At 43.9% G+C, this 26,876-nt stretch overlaps 1 protein-coding gene across 1 annotated transcript in view; it reads left to right on the top strand.

The window, feature by feature from the left end:
* The window catches only part of ipo9 (importin 9), an 89,066-nt gene that overhangs the window by 23,576 nt on the left and 38,614 nt on the right, over positions 1-26,876 (top strand). Inside the window, exons 4-12 of the mRNA XM_078546903.1 lie at positions 3,687-3,888; positions 4,034-4,122; positions 16,348-16,434; positions 16,539-16,658; positions 17,334-17,434; positions 19,685-19,743; positions 20,431-20,582; positions 21,231-21,329; positions 25,571-25,677. Of these exons, the coding sequence (XP_078403029.1) occupies positions 3,687-3,888; positions 4,034-4,122; positions 16,348-16,434; positions 16,539-16,658; positions 17,334-17,434; positions 19,685-19,743; positions 20,431-20,582; positions 21,231-21,329; positions 25,571-25,677 (1,016 nt within the window). The remainder of the gene's footprint in view (positions 1-3,686; positions 3,889-4,033; positions 4,123-16,347; positions 16,435-16,538; positions 16,659-17,333; positions 17,435-19,684; positions 19,744-20,430; positions 20,583-21,230; positions 21,330-25,570; positions 25,678-26,876) is intronic.

Here is a 26,876-nt window from a genome sequence, read left to right as displayed (position 1 = left end):
TAATGTGACCTCAACGTAGTGCTGAGAGTTTGGTGAGGTGAGGAAGGGAGGAAGGTACCCCTTTGCTTTACTTAACATTTTCACTCTGTAGGATTTGGTTCCTGCTCTACTACAGGGGAAGAAGCTAGCTGTTTGGTGAGTGTCTGGTGAGTGGTCAAGGTCTATTCTATTCCGAGGTTTTAAATAGTACTGGAATTTGTGGTAAGATTAATAAAGTACATAAAGGAAAATAAATAATTGAATAGAATAATTATGTAATTATTTCATGGGATGTGGGCATCGCTGGCTAGGCCAATTAATTAAAACACATAAGGATGGCAGGATAGGTATATGTCCAGGGCAAACATGTCTGCAGTAAGTGTGCAGCTTGAGGAGCTTCGGCTCAGAATCATTGAGCTGAAGGCTGAGTTGCAGACACTGCGAGGCATCAGGGAAGGGGAAAGGTACCTGCATGCTTTGCACCAGGAGGCAGTAACATCCCTTAAGATAGGGTCTTCTGATTTGGAAGGTGGTCAGGAACAGGAGGGTGTGACTACAGCTGAGGCAGGTAAGGGGACGCAGAGGGAAGGAGTGTGAGCCCCTGCAATTGTCCAAAAGATTTGAGGTTCTTTCAGTTTGTTTGGATGGGAGTGGGGGCTGCAGGGTGGGTAAGCTGACCGACCATAGCACTGTGATACAGGAAGCCATTCAAGTAGGGGGAACAAAAATGGAACCTAGTGGTAATAGGAGACAGTATTCTGAGGCAGATTGACACTATTCTCTGTAGCAAAAAGTGAGAGTCCAGATGGCTATGCTGCCTGTCTGGTGCCAGGGTTCAGAACATGGGCTGGAGAGGAACTTGGGGGTGGGGTTTGGGGGGGGGTGGAAAGTGGGGTTTGGTGGGGGGAGGAGGGTGGTGGGGGGGCGGGGTTTGGAGGGGGGGCGGTTTGGTGGGGTGGAGGGGGGGAAATACCTGGAAAACTCGGCAAGTTTGACAGCATCTGCGGAGAGGGATACAGTTGACGTTCTGAGTCTGTGTGACCCTTCATCAGAACTAAGACATATAGAAATGAGATGAAATATAAGCTAGTAGAGGGGGCTGCGTTGGACAGGTAGAGCTCGATAGGGGGCCAGTGATAGGTGGAGGCCAAGAAGAGACTGCCAGAAGAGACTGGCAGTCTCTTCTTGGCCTCCATCTATCACTGGCCCGCTATTGAGCTCTATCTGTCCCACCCACCCCCCCCTCTACTAGCTTATATTTCATCTCATTTCTATATGTCTTAGTTCTGATGAAGGGTCATACGGATTCGAAACGTCGGCTGTATCCCTCTCTGTAGATGCTGTCAGATGAGTTTTTCCAGGTATTTTTGTTTTTGTTCTAGATTTCCAGCATCTGCAGTATTTTGCTTTTGCCTGTATTTTAAAGTTAAATAAGGGCAATTATGAGAGCATGAAAGCAGAGCCAGCTAAAGTGAATTGGCAAATGAGGTTAAGGGATAGGTCAATAGATGTAGTGGCAGACTTTTAAAGGGATATTTCAGAATACACGGAATAGATATATTCCATTGAGAAGGAAAAATTCCAAGGGGAGGACCCATCATCTGTAGTTAAATAAAGTTAAAGACAGTGTCAACCTTAAAGAGAAAGCATATAGTTGTGCAAAGATGGGTGGCAGATCAGAAGATGGGGCAGAATATAAAGAGAAGCAAAGAATGACAAAAATAGTGTGTGAGAGAAAAAAGTTAACAGAGTGAGTGTTGGTCCTATAGAAAGTGCGTGTGGGGAACAGATAATGGAAAGTAGGGAGATGGCAGATGAACAGGTATTTTGCATCAGTCTTCACTATAGAGGATGCAAATAACATCCTGGAAATAGCTGTAAATCAGGAAATGGAAGGAACGGAGGAACTTGGGAAAATTATAATCACTGGTGAAGTGGTATTGGGCAAATTGTTGGAGCTGTGGGCTGACAAATTCCTGGATCCTGATGGACTTCATCCTAGGGTCTTAAAAGAAGTGGCTTGTGAGATAGTTGATGGGTTGGTTTTAATTTTCCAAAATTCCTGAGATTCAGGGAAGGTTCCATTAGATTGAAAAATGGCAAATGCAATTCCTTTATTCAAAAAGGGAGGGAGACTGCAAGCATGAAGCTACAGGCGAGTTAGCTTAATACCTGTCATAGGAAAAATGTTAGAAGCTATTATTAAAGATGTGATAGCAGGGCACTTAGAAAAATTCAAGGCAATCAGGCAGAGTCAACATGGTTTTGTGAAAGGAGAATCATGTTATTTATTCCAATTTATTAGAGTTCTTTGAAGGAGTCATATATGCTCTCGATAAAAGGGAACAGGTGGATGTACTGTACTTAGATTTCCAGAAGGCATTTGATAAGGTGCCACATTAAAGGTTATTGTGGAAAATAAAAGTTCATGGTGTAGGGGGTAATATATTGGCACGGATAGAAGATTGACTAGCAAACAGGAAACAGAGTAGGTATAAATGTAACGAATGGTGTGCCACAGAGATCAGAGCTGGGGCCTCAACTTCTTACAATTTTCATAAATGACTCTGATGAAGGAACCGATGGTTTGGTCGCTAAGTTTGCTGATAACACAAAGATATGTAGGGAAGCAAGTTGTGAAGAGGACGTAACGAGGCTATAGAGGGACGTATATAGGTTAAGTGATTGGGCAAAGATCTGGAAAATGAAGTATAATGTGGGCAAATGTGAAATTGCTCATTTTGGTAGGAAGAATAAAAAAGAAGCTTATTATCTAAATGGTGAGAAATTACAGAACTTTGAGATTCAGAGGGATCTGGGTGTCCTACTGCATGAGTCACAAAATGCTAGTATGTAAGTACAGCAAGTAATTAGGAAACTAATAGAATGTTATTGTTTATTGTGAGGAGAGTTGAATACAAAAGTAGGGAGGTTATGCTTCAGTTGTTCAGGGCTTTGGTGAGACCACATCTGGAGTACTGTGTACAGTATTGGCCTCCTTATTTAAGGAAGAATGTAAATGTGTTAGAAGTAGTTCAGAGAAGGTTTACTCGACTAATTCCCGGAATAAGTAGGCCTTCTTAAGACGAAAGCTTGGACAGGTTAGGCTTGTATCCACTAGAGTTTAGAAGAGTAAGAGGCAACTTGATTGAAACCATTAAGATCCTTCACAGGGTGGATGTGGAGAGGATGTTTCCTGTTGTGGGAGAATCTAGAACTAGGGGAGAAATTTTTTCTGAGGGTAGTGAGTCTTTGAATCTCTTTCTCAAAAGGTGGTAGAAGTGGAATCTTTGAATATTTTTAAGGCAGAGCTAGATAGAATCTTGATGAGCAAGGTTGTGAAAGGCTATTGGGGGTAGGCAGGAATGTGGAGTTGAGGTTACAATCAGATCAGTCATGATCTTATTGAATGACGGAGCAGCCTTGAGGGGCTGAGTTGCCTACTCCTCATTCGTATGTATGGAAAACCACCTGGTTCCTCACTATACACCAGGGATGGACCCTGTTTCTCCAGTCCTCGGCTGGCCTACATGAAACTGTGGTTCCACTGTACGTGGCTTGCCAAGAAGTTTTTCCATTGCTGTTTTGGGACAACTGGGGATGGGCCATAAACCTGGCCTTTCTAATCTGACCCACAAACTGAGAATGAGTGACAAAAGGAGCTGAGATTACAACAATCTGACCATTTACTTAAACTTTTGTTGTAGGCAAAGGTGGCCATCAGAGAGCTTTTACCAAATGGTCTTCGAGAGCCAATCAGTAAAGTGCGATCAAGTGTAGCCTATGCTATATCAGCAATAGCTCACTGGGATTGGCCTGAGGCGTGGCCAGAGCTCTTCAGACTATTGATGGAAATGCTGATCAGCGGTGATGTGAATGCAGTGCACGGGGCCATGCGGGTACTCACAGGTATGATTAACGGGAAGTCTCATCAGAATCCTCACTGTTTTAAACAGGCTGTCATAGTTCAGAATCTTTCAAATGTAGGAGGATTCTGAAGGAGAAGCAGGGACTATTCTTGCTTCCTGACTCCTCTTTGTTGTTTCCTCTGTAGAGTTCACCCGAGAAGTGACAGACACACAGATGCCGCTGGTGGCTCCTGTGATTTTGCCTGAAATGTACAAGATTTTTACAATGGCTGAGGTGAGTGCCATCAAATCTTCCAAGTAAAAGAATATTTCAGAAAATAGTTGATTTTCTGAATTTTATATATTAAAGGTATTTTCTTTTATTCATGGGATGTGAGCTCGCTGGCTAGGCCAACATTTATTGCCCATCCCTAATTGCCCTTGAGAAGGTGGTCGTGAGCTGCCTTCTTGAACCACTGTAGTGCATCTCATGCAGGGTTTTGATCCCGTAATAACAACAACAATAAGTTGCATTTATGTAACAGATTGAATGTGGTAAAATGTATCTAGGTGCTTAATTCCGCCATATAATCTGAGCCTTGACAGCACCTGAGGGGTTTAAGATTTTCTGGAACTTAAGTGCTTGTGGGGAAAGCGTGACCAGAAATGGCGAAACCAGAAGGAAATCAGCATAGCTACTTGGGTGGCTGCAAATCAGATGGCCTTTAGTTTGCAGACTGGCAAGTTCAGCTGTGTCATTGAGCAGTTTTCTCCACCTGCCCCCCTGGCCCTGTTCTGTGGCAGTGACCCATGTTTGATGGCCATGTTAGAGGCTTAGCCTCTCCAGACTGATCTGTAGTTTTGTGCAGTCAGTTGGATTCTGTGACGACATGGAACAGGCACAGGAGATGCAATGCGTTGGATCCATCAGACCTAAATGTATCTATCCTAAAAAATGGCAGAGTCATCCACAAGCACTTCTCCAGGCAAACAGTGCTTTGCAGATAAATCTTCCTGGTAAGATAAATCTTCCTGGTAAGAATGGTGAATCTGTACCTGACAATTTTCATTCCCTGTTTTTTGACCTGTCTCTGATCAGTGAATTTTTGCTTAGCAAGAGTAGGGCCCACGAGGGACCAAGGGGGCAATCTATGGGTGGAGCCAGAGGACATCGCTAGAGTGTTGAATGAATACTTCACATCCATCTTCACCCAAGCGAATGAGGATGAAGTTATCGATCTCAGGGAGAGAGACTGCGAGGTTCTTGAGCAAATTTATATAGGGAGTGACAAGGTATTGGAGGTGTTGGCAGGTTAAAAGTGGACAAATCTCCAGGTCCAGATGATTTGTGTCCCAGACTGCTGAGAAGGGAAGGGAGCAGACCGCAGTGGCTCTGACTCAAATTTTTAATTCCTCTCTGGCCACGGGGGAGGTGCCAGAGGTCTGGAGAACAGCTAATGTGGTTCCGCAATTTAAGAAGGGTTGTAGAGATAAGCCAGGGAACTGTAGGCCAGTGAGTCTCACGTCAGTGGTTGGAGAAAATTCTGAAGGAGAGAATCTTTCTCCACTTGGAGAGGCATGGTTTGATCAGGGATAGTCAGCATGGCTTTGTCAGAGGGAGGTCATGCCTAACAAATTTGATTGAATTTTTTGAGGAGGTGACCAGGTGTGTAGATGAGGGTAGTGTAGTTGATGTAGTTTATATGGATTTCAGCAAAGCCTTGACAAGGTCCCACGTGGGAGACTTATAAAGAAGGCAAATACACATGGGATACAGAATTGGCTTAGTTGTAGGAGACAGAGGCTGATGACAGAAGGATGCTTTAGTGACTGGAAGCCAGTGGCGTACCACCTGGATCTGTGCTGGGTCCCCTATTATTTGTCATTTATATAAATGACATAGATGACTATGTGGGGGGTAGGATTAGTAAGTTTGCGGACAACACAAAGATTGGCTGAGTGGTTAACAGTGAGGTTGGGCTACAGGAAGATACAGACGGGATGGTCAAATGGGCAGATAAGTGGCAGATGAAATTTAACCCTGAAAAGTGTGAGGTGATACACTTTGGAAGGAGTAATTTGACAAGGAAGTATTCAATGAACGGCATGACACTAGGAAGTTCTGAGGAACGAAGGGACCTTGGCGTATGTGTCCATAGATCTCTGAAGGCAGAGGGGCATGTTAGTAGGATGGTGAAAAAGGCATATGGGATACTTGCCTTTATCAATCGAGGCATAGATCACAAAAGCAAGGAGGTCACATTGGAGTTGTATAGAACCTTGGTGAGGCCACAGCTGGAGTAGTGTGCGCAGTTCTGGTTGCCACATTATAGGAAGGATGTGATTGCAGTGGAGGGGGTGCAGAGGAGATTCACCAGGATGTTGCCTGGGATGAAACATTTAAGTTATGAAGAGAGGTTGGATAGACTTGGGTTGTTTTCATTAGAGCAGAGAAGACTGAGGGGCAACCTGATCGAGGTGTACAAGATTATGAGGGGCATGGACAAGGTGGATAGGGAGCAGCTGTGTTCCCCTTAGTTGAAGGGTCAGTCATAAGGGGACATAGGTTCAAGGTGAGGGGCCGGAGGTTTAGGGGGGATATGAGGAAAAACCTTTTTACCCAGAGGGTGGTGACGATCTGGAATGCACTGCCTGGGAAGGTGGTGGAGCCGGGTTGCCTCACACCCTTTAAAAAGCACCTGGATGAGCACTTGGCACATCATAACATTCGTGGCTATGGGCCAAGTGCTGGTAGATGGGGTTAGGTAGGTAGGTCAGGTGTTTCTCACGTGTCGGTACAGATTCGATGAGGTGAAGGGCCTCCTCTGCACTGAGAGATTCTGTGATATATCACAACTTTATGCCACAGGGCTGCTCAAGCCTGTTCCACCATTCAACTAAACCATGACTGATCTGTACCTCAGCCCCATTCACCACCTTTACTCTCTATCCACCCGATACCTTTTAAGTAAAAATCAAGCTTTCTTGAAAGCTCCAGTTGACTCGCAGCATTCACAATTTCAGATTTCCACCGTGCTTTGTGCGAAGAAGATCTTCCCGATTTCACTTCTAATTGGCTTAGCTCTAATTTTAAGATCATGCCCCCTTGCTCTGGATTCCCCCACCACAAGGATCAGTTCTCTGAAACTGATATGTTACAAATATGAAGTTTATAAAATTGTGTTTTGGGACTATCTTTAAGGTAAAATGGAGGCATGAAGGGATCATGTGACCTGTTCTGATTTCTGCCAACAACAAGCTTGGGTGGCTTGCTGGTTAATTTGGGGCTTAGGTTCTTTTACTGGGAAGAAAGTGCAAGATAGTCAGACCTGAAGGCAATGGCAAGAGCAGTTTTGTTGGCCGTGGGTAGACGGTTAGCCTCCAAGTCTCTCAGGGAGGTGATAGGAATGTCAAATTCACCAGTTATACTTTAAGCTACCTACTTAATTCCAAGATAGAATGGAATTGGGACTGAGAGGATAGTTAATAAGCATTTCTACCTGGATACAAGGCCCATGTGACTAACGGATGAGTCCACAGCAGGCCATTGTAGTATTGGCTTTTTTATTCTTTCATGGGATTTGGGCATCGTTGGCAAGGCTAGCATTTGTTGCCCATCCCTAATTGCCCTTGAACTGAGTGACTTGCTAGGCCCTTTCAGAGAGCAGTTAAGAGTCAAGCACATTACTGTGGGTCTGGAGTCACATTGTAGGTCAGACCAGGTAAGCATGGCAGATTTCCTTCTCTAAAGGACATTAGTGAACCAGATGGGTTTTTACAACAATCAATGATAGTTTCATGGTCATCATTATTTAGACTAGCTTCCAATTCCAGATTTTTAAAATTAATTAAATTTAAATTTAAAATTTTTTAAATTTAAATCTTCAAATCAGCTGCAGTGATGGGGTCTAAACCCATGTCCCCAGAGCATTAATTAGCCTGGGTCTCTGGATTACTAGGCCAGTGACGTTGCCACTACACCATCATCTTACAGGATTTCCTAAGACACCACTGAACCTGACAGGTCAATCTGCAAGAATCTGAGAGAGAGGCACCAGAGAGATAGAGGGAGCCAGTCTCTATTGTTCATCACGCAGAACGTGGAAGTGGGTGCTCGTGCTCATATTGAAATGAATACTTTTGTGAGGGTTTAAACGAGGCTGGAAGATTCACCTAGCTTTGGCTATTGGGAGGAATTTCCAGGGTAACCCTCACTGTGAAAGTCAGTTCATATTTTAGAAGTTATATGGCAAAAGGAAGCAAATCTTTGGGAGCTGAGAATAGCTTTGGACTGAATCCTGGAAAAGGAAGTGTCTGCTTCAGAGACAGTAAAGTATAACCATGGAGGAGGATTTTTGGTTATTTTAAAACTTAAATGGGGGATCTTCTCTGCAGTTTGGAGTTTAAGTTGCCTACCGAATAGTGCTTAGGCAATGTTGCTTTTAGTTTGTTTATTACAGTTAAAGTCATAAAACTTGAAATCTTGTCATGTGACCCTTTCAGTCAAATTCAGATATCTTTTTAGAAGTTATTGGTCTCTGCAGTGATGGGAACAGTTAAAGTACAGCATAAGAGTCTGGTTAACAAAATTAAGGCTCGTGGAAGAGGAGAGCCGGTGTCAACTGGATAAAGAATTGGCTTAAGGACAGAAAATAGCGAGTTATGCTAAATGGTTGTTTTTCAGACTGGAGGATGGTTGACAGTACATGTCGGCTTTCTGTAGAGCAGTCAGTTTCATTCCCTCACTGTATCCTTGTAGCCCTGCAAGTTTACTTCCCTTAAGTGCCCATCTAATTTCCTTTTAAAATTGTTGATCATATCTGCTTTCACTACCCAAGTAGGCAACGAGTTCCAGGTCATTACCAATTGCTGTGTGAAAAAACATTCTTCCTCATCTCATGTCCAAAATCTTAAATCTGCAGCCTTGAAAAATCTATGTGAATGAGCACCCAGGTCCCTCTGTCCCTGTGCACTCTTCAGAACTATGCCATTAAGTATACATTGCCTCTCCCTATCCTTTCTGCTAAACTGCATCTCCTCACACTTCTGAATTAAATTCTTGTTTGCCTATTCTGCTAGCCTATCCATGTTCTGTTGCATTTGGTTGTTATCATTCTCTCTGTTTGCCACATCTCCAAGCTTGGAATCATCTATTCCCCAAGGGGCAATGCTAGGATTATTGCTTTTTTTTTGATATATTGGAATACAGAATAAAATTTCAAATGTTGCTGATGATACTGGAGAGAAATAAACTTGTAGGGACAGGGTGGGGGAATGGAACTGACTGGATTGTTCCTCAGAGGGTTGACATGGGTTTGATGGGCCAAATGCTATAATGACTCAAACTGTGAACAATAAAGGGCATCAGGTGTACAGTGGGGTTACTGTGTGAACATATCATGCAAGTGTAACATAAGAAATAGTAGCATGAGTAGACCATTTGGCCCCTCAAGACTGCTCCGCCATTCAGTAAGATCATGGCTGATCTGATTGTGGTCTTAACTCCACTTACTTGCCTGCCCCCATAAACATTGGCGCCCTTGTAGAAAATCTGTCTAACTCAGCCTTGAATATATTCAATGACACAGCCCCCACTGCTCTCTCGGGTATAGAATTCCAAAGATTAATGACTTTCTGAGAGAAGAAATCCCTCCTCATTTCTGTCTTAAATGGGAGACTACTTCTTTTGAAACTGTGCCCCCTAGCCCTAGATTCCCGCACAAGGGGAAGCATCCTCCCAGCATCTACCCTGTCAGGCCCCTCAGAATCTTATGTTTCAAACGGTGTGCTATCAATGAACACAGCTCTTACAGAACACAGACTCTGGAGTTGCAGCTCGAGACACTTCCCTTGCTCCTGGGTCCTGCTTGTTTTTTAAAATTAATTTATGGGATGTGGGCTAGGTCAGCGTTTATTGCCCACACCTAAATTGCCCTTGAGAAGGTGGTGGTGAGCTGCCGCCTTAAACCGCTGCTGTTCCTGTGGTGTAGGTATATCCACAGTGCGGTTAGGGAGGGAGTTCCAGGATTTTGACCCAGCGACAGTGAAGGAGTGGCAATACATTTCCAAGTCAGGTTGGTGAGTGGCTTGGAGAGGAATTTCCGGGTGGTGATGTTCCCATGTGTCTGCCCTTGTCCTTCTAGATGGTAGTGGTCGTGGGTTTGGGAGGTGCTGCCTCAGGAGCCTTGGTGAGTTTCAGCAGTGCATCTTGTGGATGGTATACCCTGCTGCTATTGTACATCGGTGGTGGAGAGAGTGAATATTTGTGGATGTGGTGCCAATCAAGCGGGCTGCTTTGACCTGGATGGTGTCAAGCTTCTTGAGTGTTATTGGAGCTGCACTCATCGAGGCAAGTGGAGAGAATTCCATCACAATCCTGACTTGTGCCATGGACAGGCTTTGGGGAGTCAGGAGGTGAGTTACTCGTTGCAGGATTCCTAGCCTCTGACCTGCTCTTGTAGCCACAGTATTATGGCTAGTCCAGTTCAGTTTCTGGTCAATGGTAACCCCCCAGGATGTTGATAATGGGGGATTCAGCAGTGTTAATGCCACTGAATTTCAAGGGGCGATGGCTAGATTCCCCCATGTTGGAGATGGTCATTGCCTATGTAGTAATTATAGTTTTGGGAAATGTTGGATTGTAGCTTTATGAATAATCCTGTGTTGTAAGATCACATGATCTGTGTAAGCCAATGTGTTAGCAGCACGGGGAGCCTCTACAAGGGAGCTCTAAGTGACCTCCAACTACCACAGCCATCTTCTTTGTGCTAGGTATGACTCTAACCAGTGGAGAGCTTTTCCCTGTGATTCCCATCGTCTTCAGTTTTGTTAGGACAGCTTGATGCTGCACTCAGTCAAATGCTGCCTTGATGGCAAGGGCAGTCATTCAGACATCACCTCATTAATTCAACTCTTTTAACAATGTTTGGACCAAGGCTGTAATGAGGTCAGGAGTTGAGTGAACCTGCTGAGAATAAAGGTCAGACGAAGGTAAGAAATTGGGTAACCAACAGTCAAGGAACAAATAAAGTTACCTAAAACTTACATGACTTGTTAAAAATGAAGTGAGTGGAATGATTAATCACAGAATTGGCCCATCATGTCTGCACCCACTCTCCGAATGAGCAACTCACCGAGTATCACTCCCCTGCCTTCTCCCCGTAACCCTGCACATTTTTCCTTTTCAGATAAGTTTAATTCCCTTTTGAATGCTTCAATTGAACCTGCCTCCACCGCACTCAGTGCATTCCAAACCCTAATCACTTGCTGTGTGAAAAGGTTTCTCCTCGTATCACTTTTGCTTCTTTTGCTAATTACTTCAAATCTGTACCCTGTTGTTCTCGATCCTTTAACAAGTGGGAACAGTTTCTCTCTATCTACTTTGTCTAGACCCCTCATGATTTTGAATACCTTTATCAAATCCGTCAACTTTCTTTTTACAAAGGAAAATGGTCCTGACTTCTCCAATCTGTCTTCATTACTGATGTTCCTCCTCGCTGGAGCCATTCCCATGAATTTTTTCTGTACCCTCTCTAATGTCTTCACATCCTTCTTAAAGTGCGGTGCCCAGAACTGGACACAGTACTCCAGCTGAGGCTGAACGAGTGACTTATACAAATTCAACATAACCACCTTGCTCTTGTACTCTATGCCCCTAGCATACTGTATGCTTTATTAACCACGCTCTCAACCTGTCCTGTCATCTTCAATGATTTATGCACACATACACCCAGGTCTCTCCGCTCCTGTACCCTCTTTAGAGTTGTAATGATGTTTTTCCTACCAAAATGAATCGCCTCACATTTCTCTGGTTCACATTGAAAACAGTGACTTCCTTTTGGGTTGTGGAGCTGTGATGTAACAAAAGTCTGGAAAGTCCGTCTGCATTTCCATGATTCTTAGTCGAGCGAAATGTAATTTTGTACTGGTAAGCAGATACGATCAGTGCGCACCTTTGTAGGTGTGCATGTACAGCAGCAAGTGTCAGGGTTTGTGACTTCGGGTTAAACAACCAAGTCAAAGGCTTGTGGTCTGTAATTAGCGTGAATTTACGCCCGTACAAATATTGGTGGAACTTCTTGACTCCATAGGTTAGTCCAAGAGCTTCCTTCTCAATTTGGCATAATTTTGTTCTGCCTTGGACAATGTGCGTGAGGCGTATGCAGTGGGCCTCTCATTGCCATCAGGAAACATGTGGGAGATGACAGCTCCAACACCATATCCAGATGCATCACAAGCCAGGCTGACAGGCAACTTTTCATTGAAGTGTGCCAGGACTTTAGCAGAAGTAGCTCTTGATTGAGTTCCTTGAAACTTTCCTGACAGGCTTGTGACCAATCCCATTTTGCATTCTTCTTCAGTTTATTCAGTGGTGCTGCCTTGGCAGCCAAACTGGATATGAACGTGCCGTAGTAATTCACAAGTCCCAAAAACAAATGAAGCTCCTTAACATTTTTGGGCTGTGGTGCATTCACAACTGCCTCCACCTTTCTGGGTGAGGTTGAGAGGCCAGTTTCGTCGATCACATGTCCCAGGTACTCCACTGAAGGCTTCAGGAACGAGCATTGGATTTCTCACAGCGGATGCTGTATTTTTCCAGCCTACGCAAGACCCTGCCCAGGTTCTCTAAATGAGTTGGGAGGTTTTTCCCGGTGATGAGCATGTTGTCTTGGAAGCAGATTACACTAGGGAGGCCCTGCAGTATTTTGTCCATGGCCTGCTGGAATAAGGCTGGTGATGACGCGATTCCAAATGGTAGTGGTTTGAATTGATATAGACCTTTGTGTGTGTGATGATGGTTGTATACCTCCTGAAATCTTCGCTCAGCTGCATTTGCAAAAAATGCCTGTGATAGGTCAAGCTTTGAATAATTCACCTCCATTCAGAGCAGCGAACAGGTTCTTGGTACTGATGCACTTCCAGGAAAGGATTAATAGTCGCCACATATTCTGATAGAGCCGTCATCCTTCACTACTGGGACTATTGGAGTTGCCCACTCTGCATAATCAACTTTCTCAATTATCTGCAAGTTTTCACGTCGTTCTAGTTCCTGCTCGATTTTCTGTCGCATTGAGTAGGGAACTAAACATGGTTTGAAGAACTTTGGAGAAGCTTTGGCCTTTGCAGTAAGTTTGCCTTCAATAACTCCAAGACTTTCCTTGTCTAACAAGGACAGCAACACGGGGTTGCAATGCACTTTATTTATTTTATTCCAGTCCAGCTAAATTTCTTTTAGCCACTTCCTGCCCATAAGTGATGGACAATGATAAGTGGCAACCTTGCTATTTGATCTCTATATTTAGCTTGAATGGACATTTTTCCAAGTATATTCACAGGCTCACCAGTGTAGATGCTAAGCTGGAGGAGGGTTTTCTCCAATGGGCGTTTCTTGAAACTTTTCCCCCATATTTTCTCTGAAGCAGTAGAAACAGATACTCCAGTGTCGACCTCCATTTGAACCATTTTACCATTTAAGGCAATGCCAACTTTTAGTCCTTCATCTAGTTCCAGATCAGACTGAATGCAATACAGTTATTCTTCTGCATTGTCGCTGTTAGCTTCACTTTGTCTTGTTTGGACTCATGTTACTTTTGTATTTTGTTTCCAAGTAATGCGTATTTTTAAACTGCCTGTTTATTTTCAAGAGTGACTTGTTTGTGTGCTCCTGGTGATGCCTTTTCTTGGCGGAACTGCTTTACTGTGATCAGCCTTTGATCTACATGCACGCTGTATGTGTCCTTTTTTTCCACAGTATCGACAATCAGCAGTTTTCCACTTACAGGCTTCTGAATTATGCCCTATTCCATTACAGCGCTAACATGTTTGGAAGCAAGTATACCCTGACTTTACTATTTTAACTTTAGCATTGTAAGAATGTGCTTTCAAACCTCCAGCTTGTTTCTTTGCCATTTCTAGGCTTTGCGCAATCTCATAAGCTTTCTTCAGTGTTAACTCTTGCTCCACTAACAATCTACACTGAATTCTTTCATTTCTTGGTCCACAAACCAAATGATTACACAATACTTCTTCCAAGTCACCTTTAAAGTCACAATGTTCCACTAATTTTCTCAACTCAGCCAAGGACTGGGAAACTGACTCACTCTCATGCTGTTCACTTGGTGAAACTCAAATCTCTCGGCAATAACTGCTGGTCTGGGATCGAAGTACTTTTTCAAAACGTCTACAAGCTCTTTAAAGCTTTTATCTGCTGGTTTGTCAGGAGCAATGAGATTTCTCAGTAAAGTGAAATTTTTCATTCCAGTGACTGTAAGAAACACTGAGGTCTACTTTTCCTCTTCAATCTCATTCGCAATGAAGAACTGTTCCATTTGCTCAACGTAAACTACAAAGTCCATTGTAGCTGGATCAAAAGCCTCCAGAGCCCCTAATAATGATGATCCCATCCTTGTTGCCATTTGAAATAGTTTGTCACTTTTTAACAATTAAGATTATTAACAATTAAGAATATACATATATATATATATATCCCACACACAAACACACAGCTATCTGCTTCTGATCCCCAAATTCCTGTGTAAAAAAACAGAAGGTTCCTTTATTCCTTATTCTACGCCAGGGGGTAGTACATCCGAGACTTAGCACACCCTGCTGGCAGGTTTTTTATATAACACTTCTTAACTAAAATGTTCCTTTACAAAAAATCATAAACGTCAAGCACAAACATCACAGTCCTTGACCCCTCTGGGATATCCTCTTTCTCCAGCACTGCAATGTTCTCCTTTATCAATACTTTCACCCCTCCCCCTTTTCTTCCTTTCCTATCTTTCTTGAACACTTTGTATCCAGGAATATTTAACACCCAGTCCTGCCCTTTGTTGAGCCAGGTCTTTGTTATAGCCACAACAACATATTTCCAAGTGGCAATCTGCGCCTGTAACTCACCAATCTTATTTACCACACTTTATGCATTCACATACATGCACAATAACCCTGATTTAGACTCTATTACTTTCTCCTTTACTCTGACCCCACCTATTAACTTATTATTCCAAACTCTAGTGCTATCTATCTCTCCCAGTATTCTGTGCCCCTTGGTATTCCTCTCTAATATTATCTCCTGGTTTCCACATCCCTGCCGAGTTAGTTTAAACGTCCCCAACAGCACTAGCGAAACGCCTGCAAAGAACTTGGTCCTGGCTCTGTTCATCTGCAACCTGTCCAGCCTGTACAGGTCCCACCTTTCCCCCAGAGCCGGTCCCAATGTCCTAAGAACCTAAAGCCCACCTTTATGTATAGCACTGGGAGTAATCCAGAGATTACTACTTTTGAGGTCCTGCTGCTAATTTTCTATCAAGCGTTCTAAATTCAGACTGCAGGACCACATCCCTCTTTCTACCTATGTCGTTGGTACTGATGTGGCCCACGACTGCTGGCTGTTCACCCTCTCCCCTCAGGTTGCTCTGCAGCCGCTTATTGACATCTTTGACCCTGGCACCAGGGAGACAACATGCCATCCTGGATTCATGTCTACGGCCACAGAAATACCTAACTATCTATTCCCCTAACTATTGAATCACCTATCACTATTGCTATTCCAGACTTCCTTGAGCCTTGCTGTACAGTTGAGCCATCTGAGGTGCCGTGGACATGGCTCTGGCTGCACTCCTCAGATCAACTATCACACTCATCGGTATTCAGAACTGAATACTAGTTGGAGACAGGGATGTACTCAGGGGACTCCTGTTTGTTCCTTTTTGATTGCCTGGTGGTCACCCTTTCCCCCTCTCCTTGCATATTCTTAATCTGCGGAGTGACCACTTCTATAAACGTGCTATCCACATAACTCTCAACCTCACAGATGCTCTGCAGTGACGCCAGCCACTGTTTAGGTTCCACAACCCAAGCTGCTACAACAGATGGCATTTCCTGCACAAATGGCCACTCAGGACATGAGAAGCATCCTGAAGTCCCCACAAAGCACAGGATGGGCATTCTCAAGGTTGGAGCAGCCCTGCCATTTCTCTATTTATTAACTGATAACCTTGTGACTGCGATTAAACCTTAATATTGGTAATAAACCTTACCAATATTAATAAAGCTTTACCAATGCTAATAAAGCATACAAATATAAATAAACCTTAGGAATATTGATAAACCCTACTGATACCTAGCACACCTTACTAATGATAATAAACCTTAAGAATAAAAGATAAGACTTGCAAGTAAGTAGTAACAAGTAACATTTTTTTAAAGTTCCCTGTGGTTTAGACTCAGTCCCCAAGCAGCAATACTCACCAGCTAATCATCTTAAGACTTTTTTGTGATGTTACTGTTCAGTTTTATTTTTGAATGGGGCGCTCCTGCATTTCTCTGTCTATCTTTTCCAAAGGTAAGTGCCCAATGAAAAGGAATCATATTGCCTGTACAGCAGTGTGCTCTCATGCACCAGGCAGTCAGTCCTTTTTCATCCTAAAAAACCCAACAATTCATCTGTTATAACTGATAAATCAATGTGAATGGAGATGAAGCTGTAGATGTTAAGTGCAGTTTGTTTCCATAGGTTTACAGCATTCGAACTAGAGCACGTGCAGTTGAGATCTTTACCACATGTGCAAACCTTATCTGTGCAATTGAGGAGGTTGAGAAGGTAAGTGAAAAATTTAAAGTTGGAATAAAACGCATTCGGTTCATCAGGCCAACTGTGTGGGCAGGATGTATTATACCTGAAGGCTATTTTTGTACATCTTTCAGGGTGCAGCCAAGGCATTGATCTTCCCTGTAGTACAGCAGTTCACGGAGGCATTTGTACAAGCCCTGCAGATGCCTGATGGCCCAAGCTCTGACAGTGGGCTGAAGATGGAGGTTCTGAAGGTGGGTAGCTTGGCGCATGAGGCATCACATGCTACAAGAGCTGGCAGCTTGGGCTCTTGACACTCAATAATCTCCTTCAGTTTTAGGAATGGAAGTAGAGCCATTTAATGATTTATACTCTGGTTGAGTAATGGGCTCAAGGAAGCGATGATACCTGGAAATCCATAGATACCTGACCCTTTGAGTGACAGCCACTCATTCATTGCCCCTCCGAGACTGATCCCTGATCTCATTTCACCTTCTGTTACAGACGGCGCTAATACTGACCCTGTTCCTGATTCTGGGTGTCTTCCGGACAGTGACTGCCCTGACTCCTGCATCTGATTCTCTGTGGTAGCCATAATGCTGGTTCCTGATTCTCTTGTTACAGACCTTGACAGCCCTGAACCATGCATCTGATTCTGTAGTGTGTTACAGACAGTGACAGCACTGATTTATGCTTCAGATTCTGTGTGTAAAAAGAGTGACAGCCCTAACTCTTGCTCCTGATTCTCTTTCTGTCACAGAAGTGGCCCTGACCCCTGCTTCTGACTCTGCAGTATTACAGACAGTGACAGTTTTGACCCTGCTTCCTGATTGTGTCTGTATTACAGACATGTAACAACCCTGACTCCTTTTGATTTCCTGTGTTACACACTAATGATCCTCTCCGTCTCCTGATTCTCCCTCTTACAGGCAGTGACAGCGCTGGTGAAGAATTTTCCAAAGCACATGGTTTCGTCAATGCAGCAGATCTTGCCAATTGTGTGGAGTACGCTAACTGAGAGTGCGGACGTATATCCTTCACTTGCTCATTGCCTGACTCCTGATCTACATCGCAGCAATGTGGAAAGAAGTAATGTGTGCAGACATCAGTGGGGGAAAAAGAGGGAATACTTGCATTTCCTGGCCACTGGACATCTCAAAGCATTTTACAGCCAATGAAATACTTCTGAAGTGTAATAGTCAATATAGGAAATGCAGCAGCTAATTTGAGCAAAACAAACTTCCACAAACAGAAATGTGATAATGGCCAGGAAGGAGATGGAGAGAGAGACAGTCAGAATGGGAAAGGAGAGAGGGAGGTAGAGAGTGGCAAAGAAGAGAGAGGGAGAGAATGGGAAAGGGGAGCAAGGAGGGTGGGGAGGAGGGCGTGGAGCGGGAGGCAAGGAGGGAGCGAGGAGGCTGTGGAGTGGGAGGCAAGGAGGGGGCGAGGAGAGCGTGGAGCAGGAGATGAGGGAGCAAGGAGGGCATGAAGCGAGGTGGGGGGGAGAGGGAGTGAGAAGAGGGAGGGAGAGGAGAGCTGATTTTCAGGAGTCCTGTAGGTAAGAGACAAGCTGTGCTTCTCAGCGTGTGTTTGGGTGATTTAGTGTTACCTAATTTGAATTAATATAGTATTTCTGTTATATTCAGTGATTTATTTTATTTTGCATGTTTTCCCAGCTTGGTGTGCACCTGTATGGGAATTTTAAGTTGTACATTGGTTATTTCGGGCAAGATATGTCCAAAGGAACTTGACTCTGGCTTTAACTTTGATTCCTATGGGGACCAATCATTCACTTAAGGTTGTTTCGCACAAAGTCATGATTTTCAGGAACGTGACCACAACTTTAAGTGAGGACTTACTGTATTGGCCAGGACACTAGGATTAACTGTCCTGCTCTTTGAGCTAGTGCCATAGGATCTTTTACATCCATCTGAGCAGGCAGATGGGGCCGTGGTTTAATTCGAAAGACATCACCTCCAGCAGTGCAGCACTCCCTGCGTACTGGAATGTCAGCCTTGATTTTTTTGCTTAAGCCCTGGAGTGAGTCTTGAACTTGAACTTTGTGATTCAGAGGCAAGAGTGCTACCAACTGAGCCTCAGCTGACACCACAGTGGGATTTTTTTAAAATAAATAGTTAATCTTGCTGCTCATTTCAACTGTCCTTAGTGCAAGGCTGTTGATCATCTTAAACCTAATCTAGAATAATGAAAAGGTTCCTAAGATTATTAATCTTTTAAATCAAAGCTTGTAATATTAATATTGATCCTGGACATGCAGGCCAAGGTGTTCAGGAATTTGGTTGGTCCTTTCACTTTGATCCCACCCCCATTTTGAGCCTGTCTCTTGAGTATCATTGTGGCTGAGATTGTGAGGTACCGACCACGGTGCAGTCTGTGAGAGCTTGGCTCCCAATTTATTCCTCAAGTTTATAACGTATGAAAGAGGAGTAGACCATTTAGCCTGTCGAACCTGCTCTGCCATTCGATACCACCATGGCTGATCATCTACCTCAACTCCACTTTCCTGCCCACATCCCAAAACCTGTGATTCTCTGAAAGATCAAAAGTCTATTGATCTCAGTCTTTAGGATAGTTTCCACTGGCAGCTTCCCACCCAAGTTTGAGATGAATCCTATCTGGTCTCTTCCTTCAGCAAATGAAGATATGTAGAATTTAATTATTAACCTGTCTTTGTTTCAAGTGGCTTTGATTTATCTTCATTCTCTTACCACCGTGATGTACACTCGTAGTTCCTAAGATAAAAGCAAAATACTGCAGATGCTGGAAACCTGAAAGAAAAACAGAAAATGATGGAAAAACTCAGCAGGTCTGACGGCATCTGTGGAGAGAAAAATAGAGTTAACGTTTCGACTCTGTATAACCCTTCTTCTCTCCACAGATGCTGTCAGACCTGCTGAGTTTTTCCAGCATTTTCTGTTTTTCTTATACTGCTGGTTCCCTCTAGTTCAGTGTCCCATTTCCCTCGACAGGAGCAGGTCTCAAAACAGCTCACCTTGGGTAAAGGTGGCCTGTTCAATTAGTTTGTTATTGGGATGGATGACTTGCTGTCAAATGGTGTGCTCCCAGGACCCTGACTGTAATGAGCGTAGTTGTAAACAGCCTGCCCAATGTTGAGCAAGGAAAATATATGATGAGGTTAATAAGTGACAAATGGGCTGCCTTTATGGCCCTTACTTGTGTCCATAGTGGGTAAAGGGGATTGAGACAATCTAAGGATGTATGGTAGTTCAAATTTTGCTGTTTTCTTTAACATTGACACTTACGTAAGGACAGAGGTAAATTACATGGAAGAGGTGGATGATCCAGTGGACTCAGATGGTAAGTGGGAGCATCATATTTCTGTGCTAAGCGCTGAGAAATTGTTACCCTAGCTTTAACCAGAGGAAATTATAGTTGGAATGCAGGTTAGAATGAGGGTCATTGATAGCAGATTAAATGTTGGAGGTTTAGACCAGAGAGCAGGAGAAACCTCTTGATTCAAAGAGCTGTTTAACTGTGGAATTCATTTCCAGGGATAGTGGTTGTGGCAGATTGAAGAGTAGATTGGCTAGTAGATTAAGGACAATGTTAAATGGATGTGGAACAGGGTGAGTAAACATGATTAGAACTATTTGCTCACATGAAGGGCAAATGCTGACACGGACTCGTTGGGCTGAATGGTCTGTACCTATCTTAGCATTTGTGTAATTATTTGCCTGGGCTCATCAGTGGGCTGGGGAAACTGCAAAAGAGCAACTTCAGTGCAGGTGTGACAGGATGCTTTGTTGAGTTTTGCACAATCTGGTATTAGGTTTGGTGTGTTACCTGGCTGGGTTTGGCTGTGGCGTTTAGAGTCATGGGTGAATTGGCCATCTACTGCAGGCAGAAGTATCTGGAGTCTCCTGGGCAAGCAATGATTTTTGACAGTGGCAAGTTTATGTACCTGATCTCTGAGTTCCTGCTGTCTGGATGACTGACTCTTTTGATGGGCAGGTTGAGTGATTTCTGTTTGTTTTTCCCTTTGAGGCGAGGTGCTGGGGTTTGAAAACTTGGTGTTCAATATTTTTGAGTTTGTGCACACATTACTGGAGAACAGGAAGTTTAAGAGCACCGTGAAGAAGGCCCTGCCTGAGCTCATCTACTACATCATCCTGTACATGCAGATCACTGAGGAGCAGGTGAGGTTTCAGCTCCTGTACTACACTCTGTACAAGCAGATCAACAGCTGAGGTTGGAGACAGGACATTAAAGTGTGGGTAACAGTGGATGTTCAGTGATCCATACCCATTTATATCATTCGACTGTTGTGATCTTGGGGGATGGTGGCCTCTAATGTGGCGTCCACTATTTCTCATTATAGATTGTCTTGACCTTTTCCTCCTTAATTTGATGCATTTGATTTCTGGATCCTGCCTGGATGGCCGATGTTTTTAGTTAACATAGTTTATTGCCAGCCAAGTGCACCATTTGGAAACAGCCCTGGCCACCCCATAATGCATTTTGTATTGCAATGCAAGAACTCATGTTTAAACCAAAATGTTAAAGGGCCCACCACTGGCATGAATGCAATAGTAATGAGCTTGGGAGCTGTACAGTGAAGCAAAATAATAGGGCCAAAAAGGCTTATGATTCTCTGTGCTTTATTTTCATATCCTGTCCTCTGTAACAGGGCAGACCATCACTGAGCAGCTTCTGTAACATGCTATCTTGGGTTTTGCTGCATTATTTAGTTCGAGCTGAGATCTTGTAGCGAGAGTCTGCGTGTGTGTCACTTTTATTGGTCATGTCACTTGAGTTCAGTCCTGTGTGTTTTTTTTTCTCTGCAGATTAAGGTTTGGACAGGAAATCCGCATCAGTTTGTGGAGGACGAGGATGACGACACCTTCTCTTATTCTGTGCGGATCTCTGCCCAGGATCTCCTGCTGGTAAGGGCAGGGTGACTGGTTAGTTGCACAGTGCTGCTGTGACCAGACTGAGAGACTGAAATATGTTGAGAGTAGCTCTTAACTGGAGGAGAGGGCCTAGTCATATTCACTCCAATCCTAAACTTTGTTCACTTCAGAACTACACCCAACAGCTGTTGGAATAAAACCTATTGGCATAATTGGGCTGTAGCGTGAAAATTAACAGCTTGTCATAGCCAGGCAGCCCAGCTTTTGGATTGACTTGAACAGAACTTTAGCTGGCTACTCAGGGCCCATCTGTTGACACTGACATATTCTGCGGTTTTGATGCGCACAACACCCACTGTGATTTTAGTCCAGTTGCTGAAGGAGTGTGGCACTCGGGTTCTGTGCTCTTTCTTGAGCAATACCTGCCTGTTTGGGTCATAGCCATGCAAGGGAGGAGCCAATTAAAGGGGACATGACCCATGCCAAAAAACAGTTGGAGCATTGAGAATCGCACCCTCCTCCTGTAGCACGTGTGCAAGAGAAGCCCGACACTATATGGGAGAAAGGCCAAGCAGGAGCAAAGTCTCCATCTAACTTTTTAAAGTTGTGCCGTTCGGAGTCGGGAGTTTAATCACAAACTTTGAGATAGGAGGCAGGAGAAAACAGAGTTTGCACCAAACCAAAAATAAACAAACATCAGTTTAAAATAAACCCATTCCGAGCCAAGCCATTGGGAGGTAAGAGGCGAGGGCAACATATTGCTGGCCAGAGTGAAGGAGGGAGGTGTGAAGGAGGGAGGGAGTGATTGAGGAAGTGAATGAGGAAGGGGAGGATGGGGAAGATGGTGAATGGGAGGGGGTAGTGGAGGAGGGAGTGGGTGGATGGGGGGGAGATAGTGAGGGAGCTGAGCTCAGCAGGGTGGATACATTCACCTGGATGCATCCTTTTCAGCTGGAGCCACTCTTCCTGCACAGTGAGACTAGATAAAGAGTACCGCTCCTTCAAACATCCCCATCCTCCCCCATCCAGAGGCTGAGCAACATTCACGCTCCCCGGGGAGGGGGAACAGTTATTGTACTGTTTTCTTCCTTTTGTTGTTTGATTTAGGCATTGATCTGTGGTGCTGGTTTTGAGAGCGCTGTTTCAGTGAAACTGAACCCACTGTACATTGGAGGGCGGAGGGAGGGGTATATTCTGTCACTCCAAAAAGCAAGTGGAGTTGGATCAGGGTTAAATTAACCCCCTTTCCCTGGCTTGAGGGAGGGAAAGAAGGAACTGTTTAACTGAAGTTGGCCTCCCTCCCTCTCTCTCTATTATTTTGATCCTATTGTTCGGCTTCTGGATTCGGGGGCGGTTAATGATTCACATTAACAGACCTTGAATGGTCCCGTTTATTACCCAGGCCGCCACCCCCCCTGCCCCGGGAGACAATTGTGATCGTTGGTCCGGTTCGGTTCCTGATGTGGAGCTCAGTTTGATTCGGTTTTGCTCCCTTTCATCCCGGGGATTCATTGTTGCTTTGTTTGGCTGCAAGCACGTGGTGCCTTGGCCCCGAATCACTGCTCCAAATGGATCCCTGTTGTGGGAGACTTGTCTCAAATCACTTGGACAGAGTCCCTGGGCTACTCAGGCAGGATTCCCACTTTGTGTCTTTGTTGCAGCTGCTGCATGGTGAGCTGCAAGGCGTCCTCGATTTCCCGGTACAGCAGCAGCAGCTTTGAACGATACAATCGAGTTCGGCAGAGTGAACTCATGTTTTTAAATGGTGTAGGCATCATTACGTTTTGTCTCGACTGCCGGATGGCAAAACAAACAAATCGCTGTCTCTACTGGGGAGCTTGCCCATTGTAAGTTCGCGACTTGCTAAATTTCAAGTTGAAATTTAGTGTAAAATTGAAAACTTAATCTGATGCACAATACCTACAATCGCTTTTATTCTGGGCATGAGGTTGCAGCGCATGGCCTTAACACAACCTCATTGTGTCACCCGACAGCTCTACTTATCTGTCTACCAGTTTAAACATCTCTAGATTTCTCCCAGGTTTGATGTGAGTATCAGTTGATTTGTTTTAACTGGTATGCAATAAAAATTTAAAGTTTGTTTGATATAGACACCAGATAGTTTCACTAAATCCTGGACATTATTTCTGAATTACATGCGAGTGGGTCCTGTTATTACTCCCCTAGTTTCCACCTTTATACAAGCCAGACTCCTCCACCTACAGATTTTTACTTTGATAGTTCTGGCTATATGAAAAAAAACTTCACTGGCATTCACAACTAGCAGCCAGCTGGTAGAACTCAGCCAGTAGCAGAATTTAGCTCTGCAACATGGTACAGTCAAACACAAATCTTATGGCATGCTAATGATCCCAGCATCCGTAAAGGAAATAGAAGCTTTAGCTGAATTGGAATTTCGGATCTTCACAGAATTTTAATGGCACAGAAGGAGGCCATTCGGCCCATCGTGTCTGCACCAGCTCTCCAAATGAGCATTATGACCTAGTGCCATTGCCCTGCCTTTTCCCGTACCCCTGTACTTTTCAAATAATCATCTAATGCCCTCTTGAATGCCTTGATTGAGCCTGCCTCCACCACACTTCCAGGCAGTGCATTCCAGGCCCGAACCATTCGCTGTGTGAATAAGTTTTTCCTCACATCACGTTTGATTCTTTTGCAAATCACTTTAAATCTGTGCCCTCTTATTCTTAATTCTATTATTAGAATTATTTTAGGTAACAAGCAGGGATAGATAAAGATGAACCAGTAGATATAATATATTTGGATTTCCAAAAGGCTTTTGATAAGGTGCCGCACGTATGGCTACTTAAGATAAGAGCCCATGGTGTTGGGGGTATTATATTCGCATGGATAGAGGATTGGCTAACTAATAGAAGGCAGAGATTTGGGATAAAGGGGAAATTTTCAGGATGTCAACCTGTAACTTGTGGATTGCCACAGGGATCAGTGCTGGAGCCACAATTATTTACAATATATATTAATGACTTGGATGAGGGAAGTAAATGTACTATCGCCAAGTTTGCGGATGACACAAAAGTAGGTGGGAAGGCAAGTGGTGAGGATGACAGTCTACAGAGGGATGTAGACAGATTAAGTAAGTGGGCAAAAACTTGGCAGATGGAATATAATGTAGGAAATGTGAGGTTATTCATTTTGGCAGGAAGAATAGAGGAACTGAATATTATTTAAATGGAGAAAGATTGAAGAAAGCTGCAGCACAGAGGGATTTGGGGATCCTCATGAATGAATCCCAGAAAGCTAGCATACAAGTTCAGCAGGTAATAGGGAAGGCAAATGGAATGCTGGCCTTTATTTCAAAGGGAATGGAGTATAAAAATAGGGAAGTCTTGCTAAAACTATACAAGGCACTAGTTAGGCCACACCTAGAATACTGTGACCAGTTTTGGTCCCCTTAATCTAAGGAAAGATATACTGGCATTGGTGGCAGTCCAGAGATGGTTCACTAGGTTGATCCGGGGTATGGAGGGATTTTCTTATGAGAGGTTGAGTCGGTTGGGCCTGTACTCATCGGAGTTTAGAAGAATGAGAGGTGACCTTATTGAAACATATAAGATTCTTAGGGTCTTGACAGGGTAGATGCTGAGAGGTTGCTTCCCTTGTGGGAGAGTCTAGGACCAGAGGGTGTAATCTCAGAATAAGGGGGCGCTCACTGAAAACAGAGGAGGAGGAATTTCTTCTGAGGGTAGTTAATCTGTGGAATTCTTTAGCACAGAGGGCTGTAGAAGTTGGGTTGTTAAGTAAATTCAAGGCTAAGGTAGACAGATTTTTAATCAGTAAGGGAATCAAGGGTTATGGGGAAAAGGCAGGAAAGTGGAGTTGAGGATTATCAGATCAGCCATGATCTCATTGAATGGCAGAGCAGAGCCGATGGGCCGAATAACCTACTTCTGCCCCTACGTCTTATGGTCTTCCTCAAGTGAGGTCTGGCAAGATACTTTAGTTTTCCACAAAGGGAAAAAATTGCTCTTGCTTTTTGCTTTTGTTTTCACATTTTAAAGTAACAATTTCCTTTACCTGCTTCCAGGATAGAGGGGTCCGGCCCCCGACCCTTCTCGCGGCGGCGAGGGTCCAGCCCCCGACCCTTCTCGCGGCGGCGAGCAGCAGTAAGGGCTGAGCCACCAACCCTGCCGTGGTGGTTACTGGCAGCGAGGGCTCGGCCTGGGGTAGCGAGGGAGCAAACTCTCTACTTTTCTCTTGTAGGGGAGCTAACAGTTTCTCATTCTTCACTGCAGGCTGTTGCAAGTGACTTCCAGAGTGAGAGTGCCATCGCCTTAGCAGCAGCTGCGACTAAACACTTGCAGGAAGCAGAGCAGGCCAAGAGTGATGGGAATGTGCACTGGTACGTGATTTAACTATACTGTCGCTATGCTAGCAACCAGACTCGGAGTGCAACCCCCACCAAGTGGGATTAGATGGCCAGTTCATCGTATTTGTATACAGGTAACCAGGAGGATGCTATTTACTCCCTTGAGCCTGTTCCATCTTAAGTGCTGTTTGCAGAAGAGAGTTTCAAACTCCTGCTACGCTTTGTGTTTAGAAGTATTTCCTAACTTCACTCCTGAAAGACCTGGCTGCAATTTTTAGACTATGCCTCCTAGTTTTAGACTCCCTGACCACCAGTAGTAGTTTTTTTGTCTATTGTATCAGTTCTCCTTAATATCTTGAAAATGGCGATCAAATCATCCCTTAACTTTTTTAATTCTAGGGGATATAACCCTACTTTGTATAATCTCTCCTCATTATTTAACCTTTTGGAGTCCAAGAATCAGTCTCATAAACTTAAAAGTGCATTCGCTCCAAGGCTAATACATCCTTCCTAAGGAGTGGTTCCCAGAATTGCTTACACTACTCTAGGGGTTATCCAGCCAGAGCTTTGTATAGCTGAAGGATGACTTCTATCCCCTCATATTCTAGCCTTCTAGATATAAAGGCCAGCATTCCATCAACCGTTGATTATTTTCTATACCTGCTCATGATATTTGAATGATCTTTGTACATGGACCCTAGGTTTCTAGCTTTTCACCATTTACAAAGTATTCTGATCCAAAGTGTAGATGGCTTCATGCTTGCCTACACAAATCCATTCCTACAATTTTGCTCATTGATTTGATCCATCTCTGAGTAGTTTTATGCTTTCATCTATACTGGTTGCAATGCTGCCTTTGTTACATCAGGAAACTAGGATATTTGACTTTCATCCCATTATCTAAGTTGTTAATGCTGAATAGCTGAGGACCCAAAACATTTTGGGATGCCACTACTCACAGTAAGAGTATCTCCCTATTATCCCAACTTCCTATCTCCAGTTGTTTTGTCAGTTTGCTAACCAGCTCAGTAATTTATTTTCAATTCCATGAGCACCAACTGCAGCTAACAGTCTCTTCTAAGGATCCTTTTTGAATGTCTTCTGAAAGCCCATATAAGTATGTACGAACATACTAACATGCAAATTAAGAGCAGGTGTAGGCCATTTGGTCCCTCAAGGCTACTCCACCATTCAATAAGATCATGGCTGATCTGATTGTGACCTCAACTCTA

This window comes from Cetorhinus maximus, chromosome 8 (assembly GCF_964194155.1).
Source record: "Cetorhinus maximus chromosome 8, sCetMax3.hap1.1, whole genome shotgun sequence".
Taxonomy (NCBI): Eukaryota; Metazoa; Chordata; class Chondrichthyes; order Lamniformes; family Cetorhinidae; genus Cetorhinus; species Cetorhinus maximus.
This window is presented reverse-complemented; position numbering and strand designations above follow the sequence as displayed.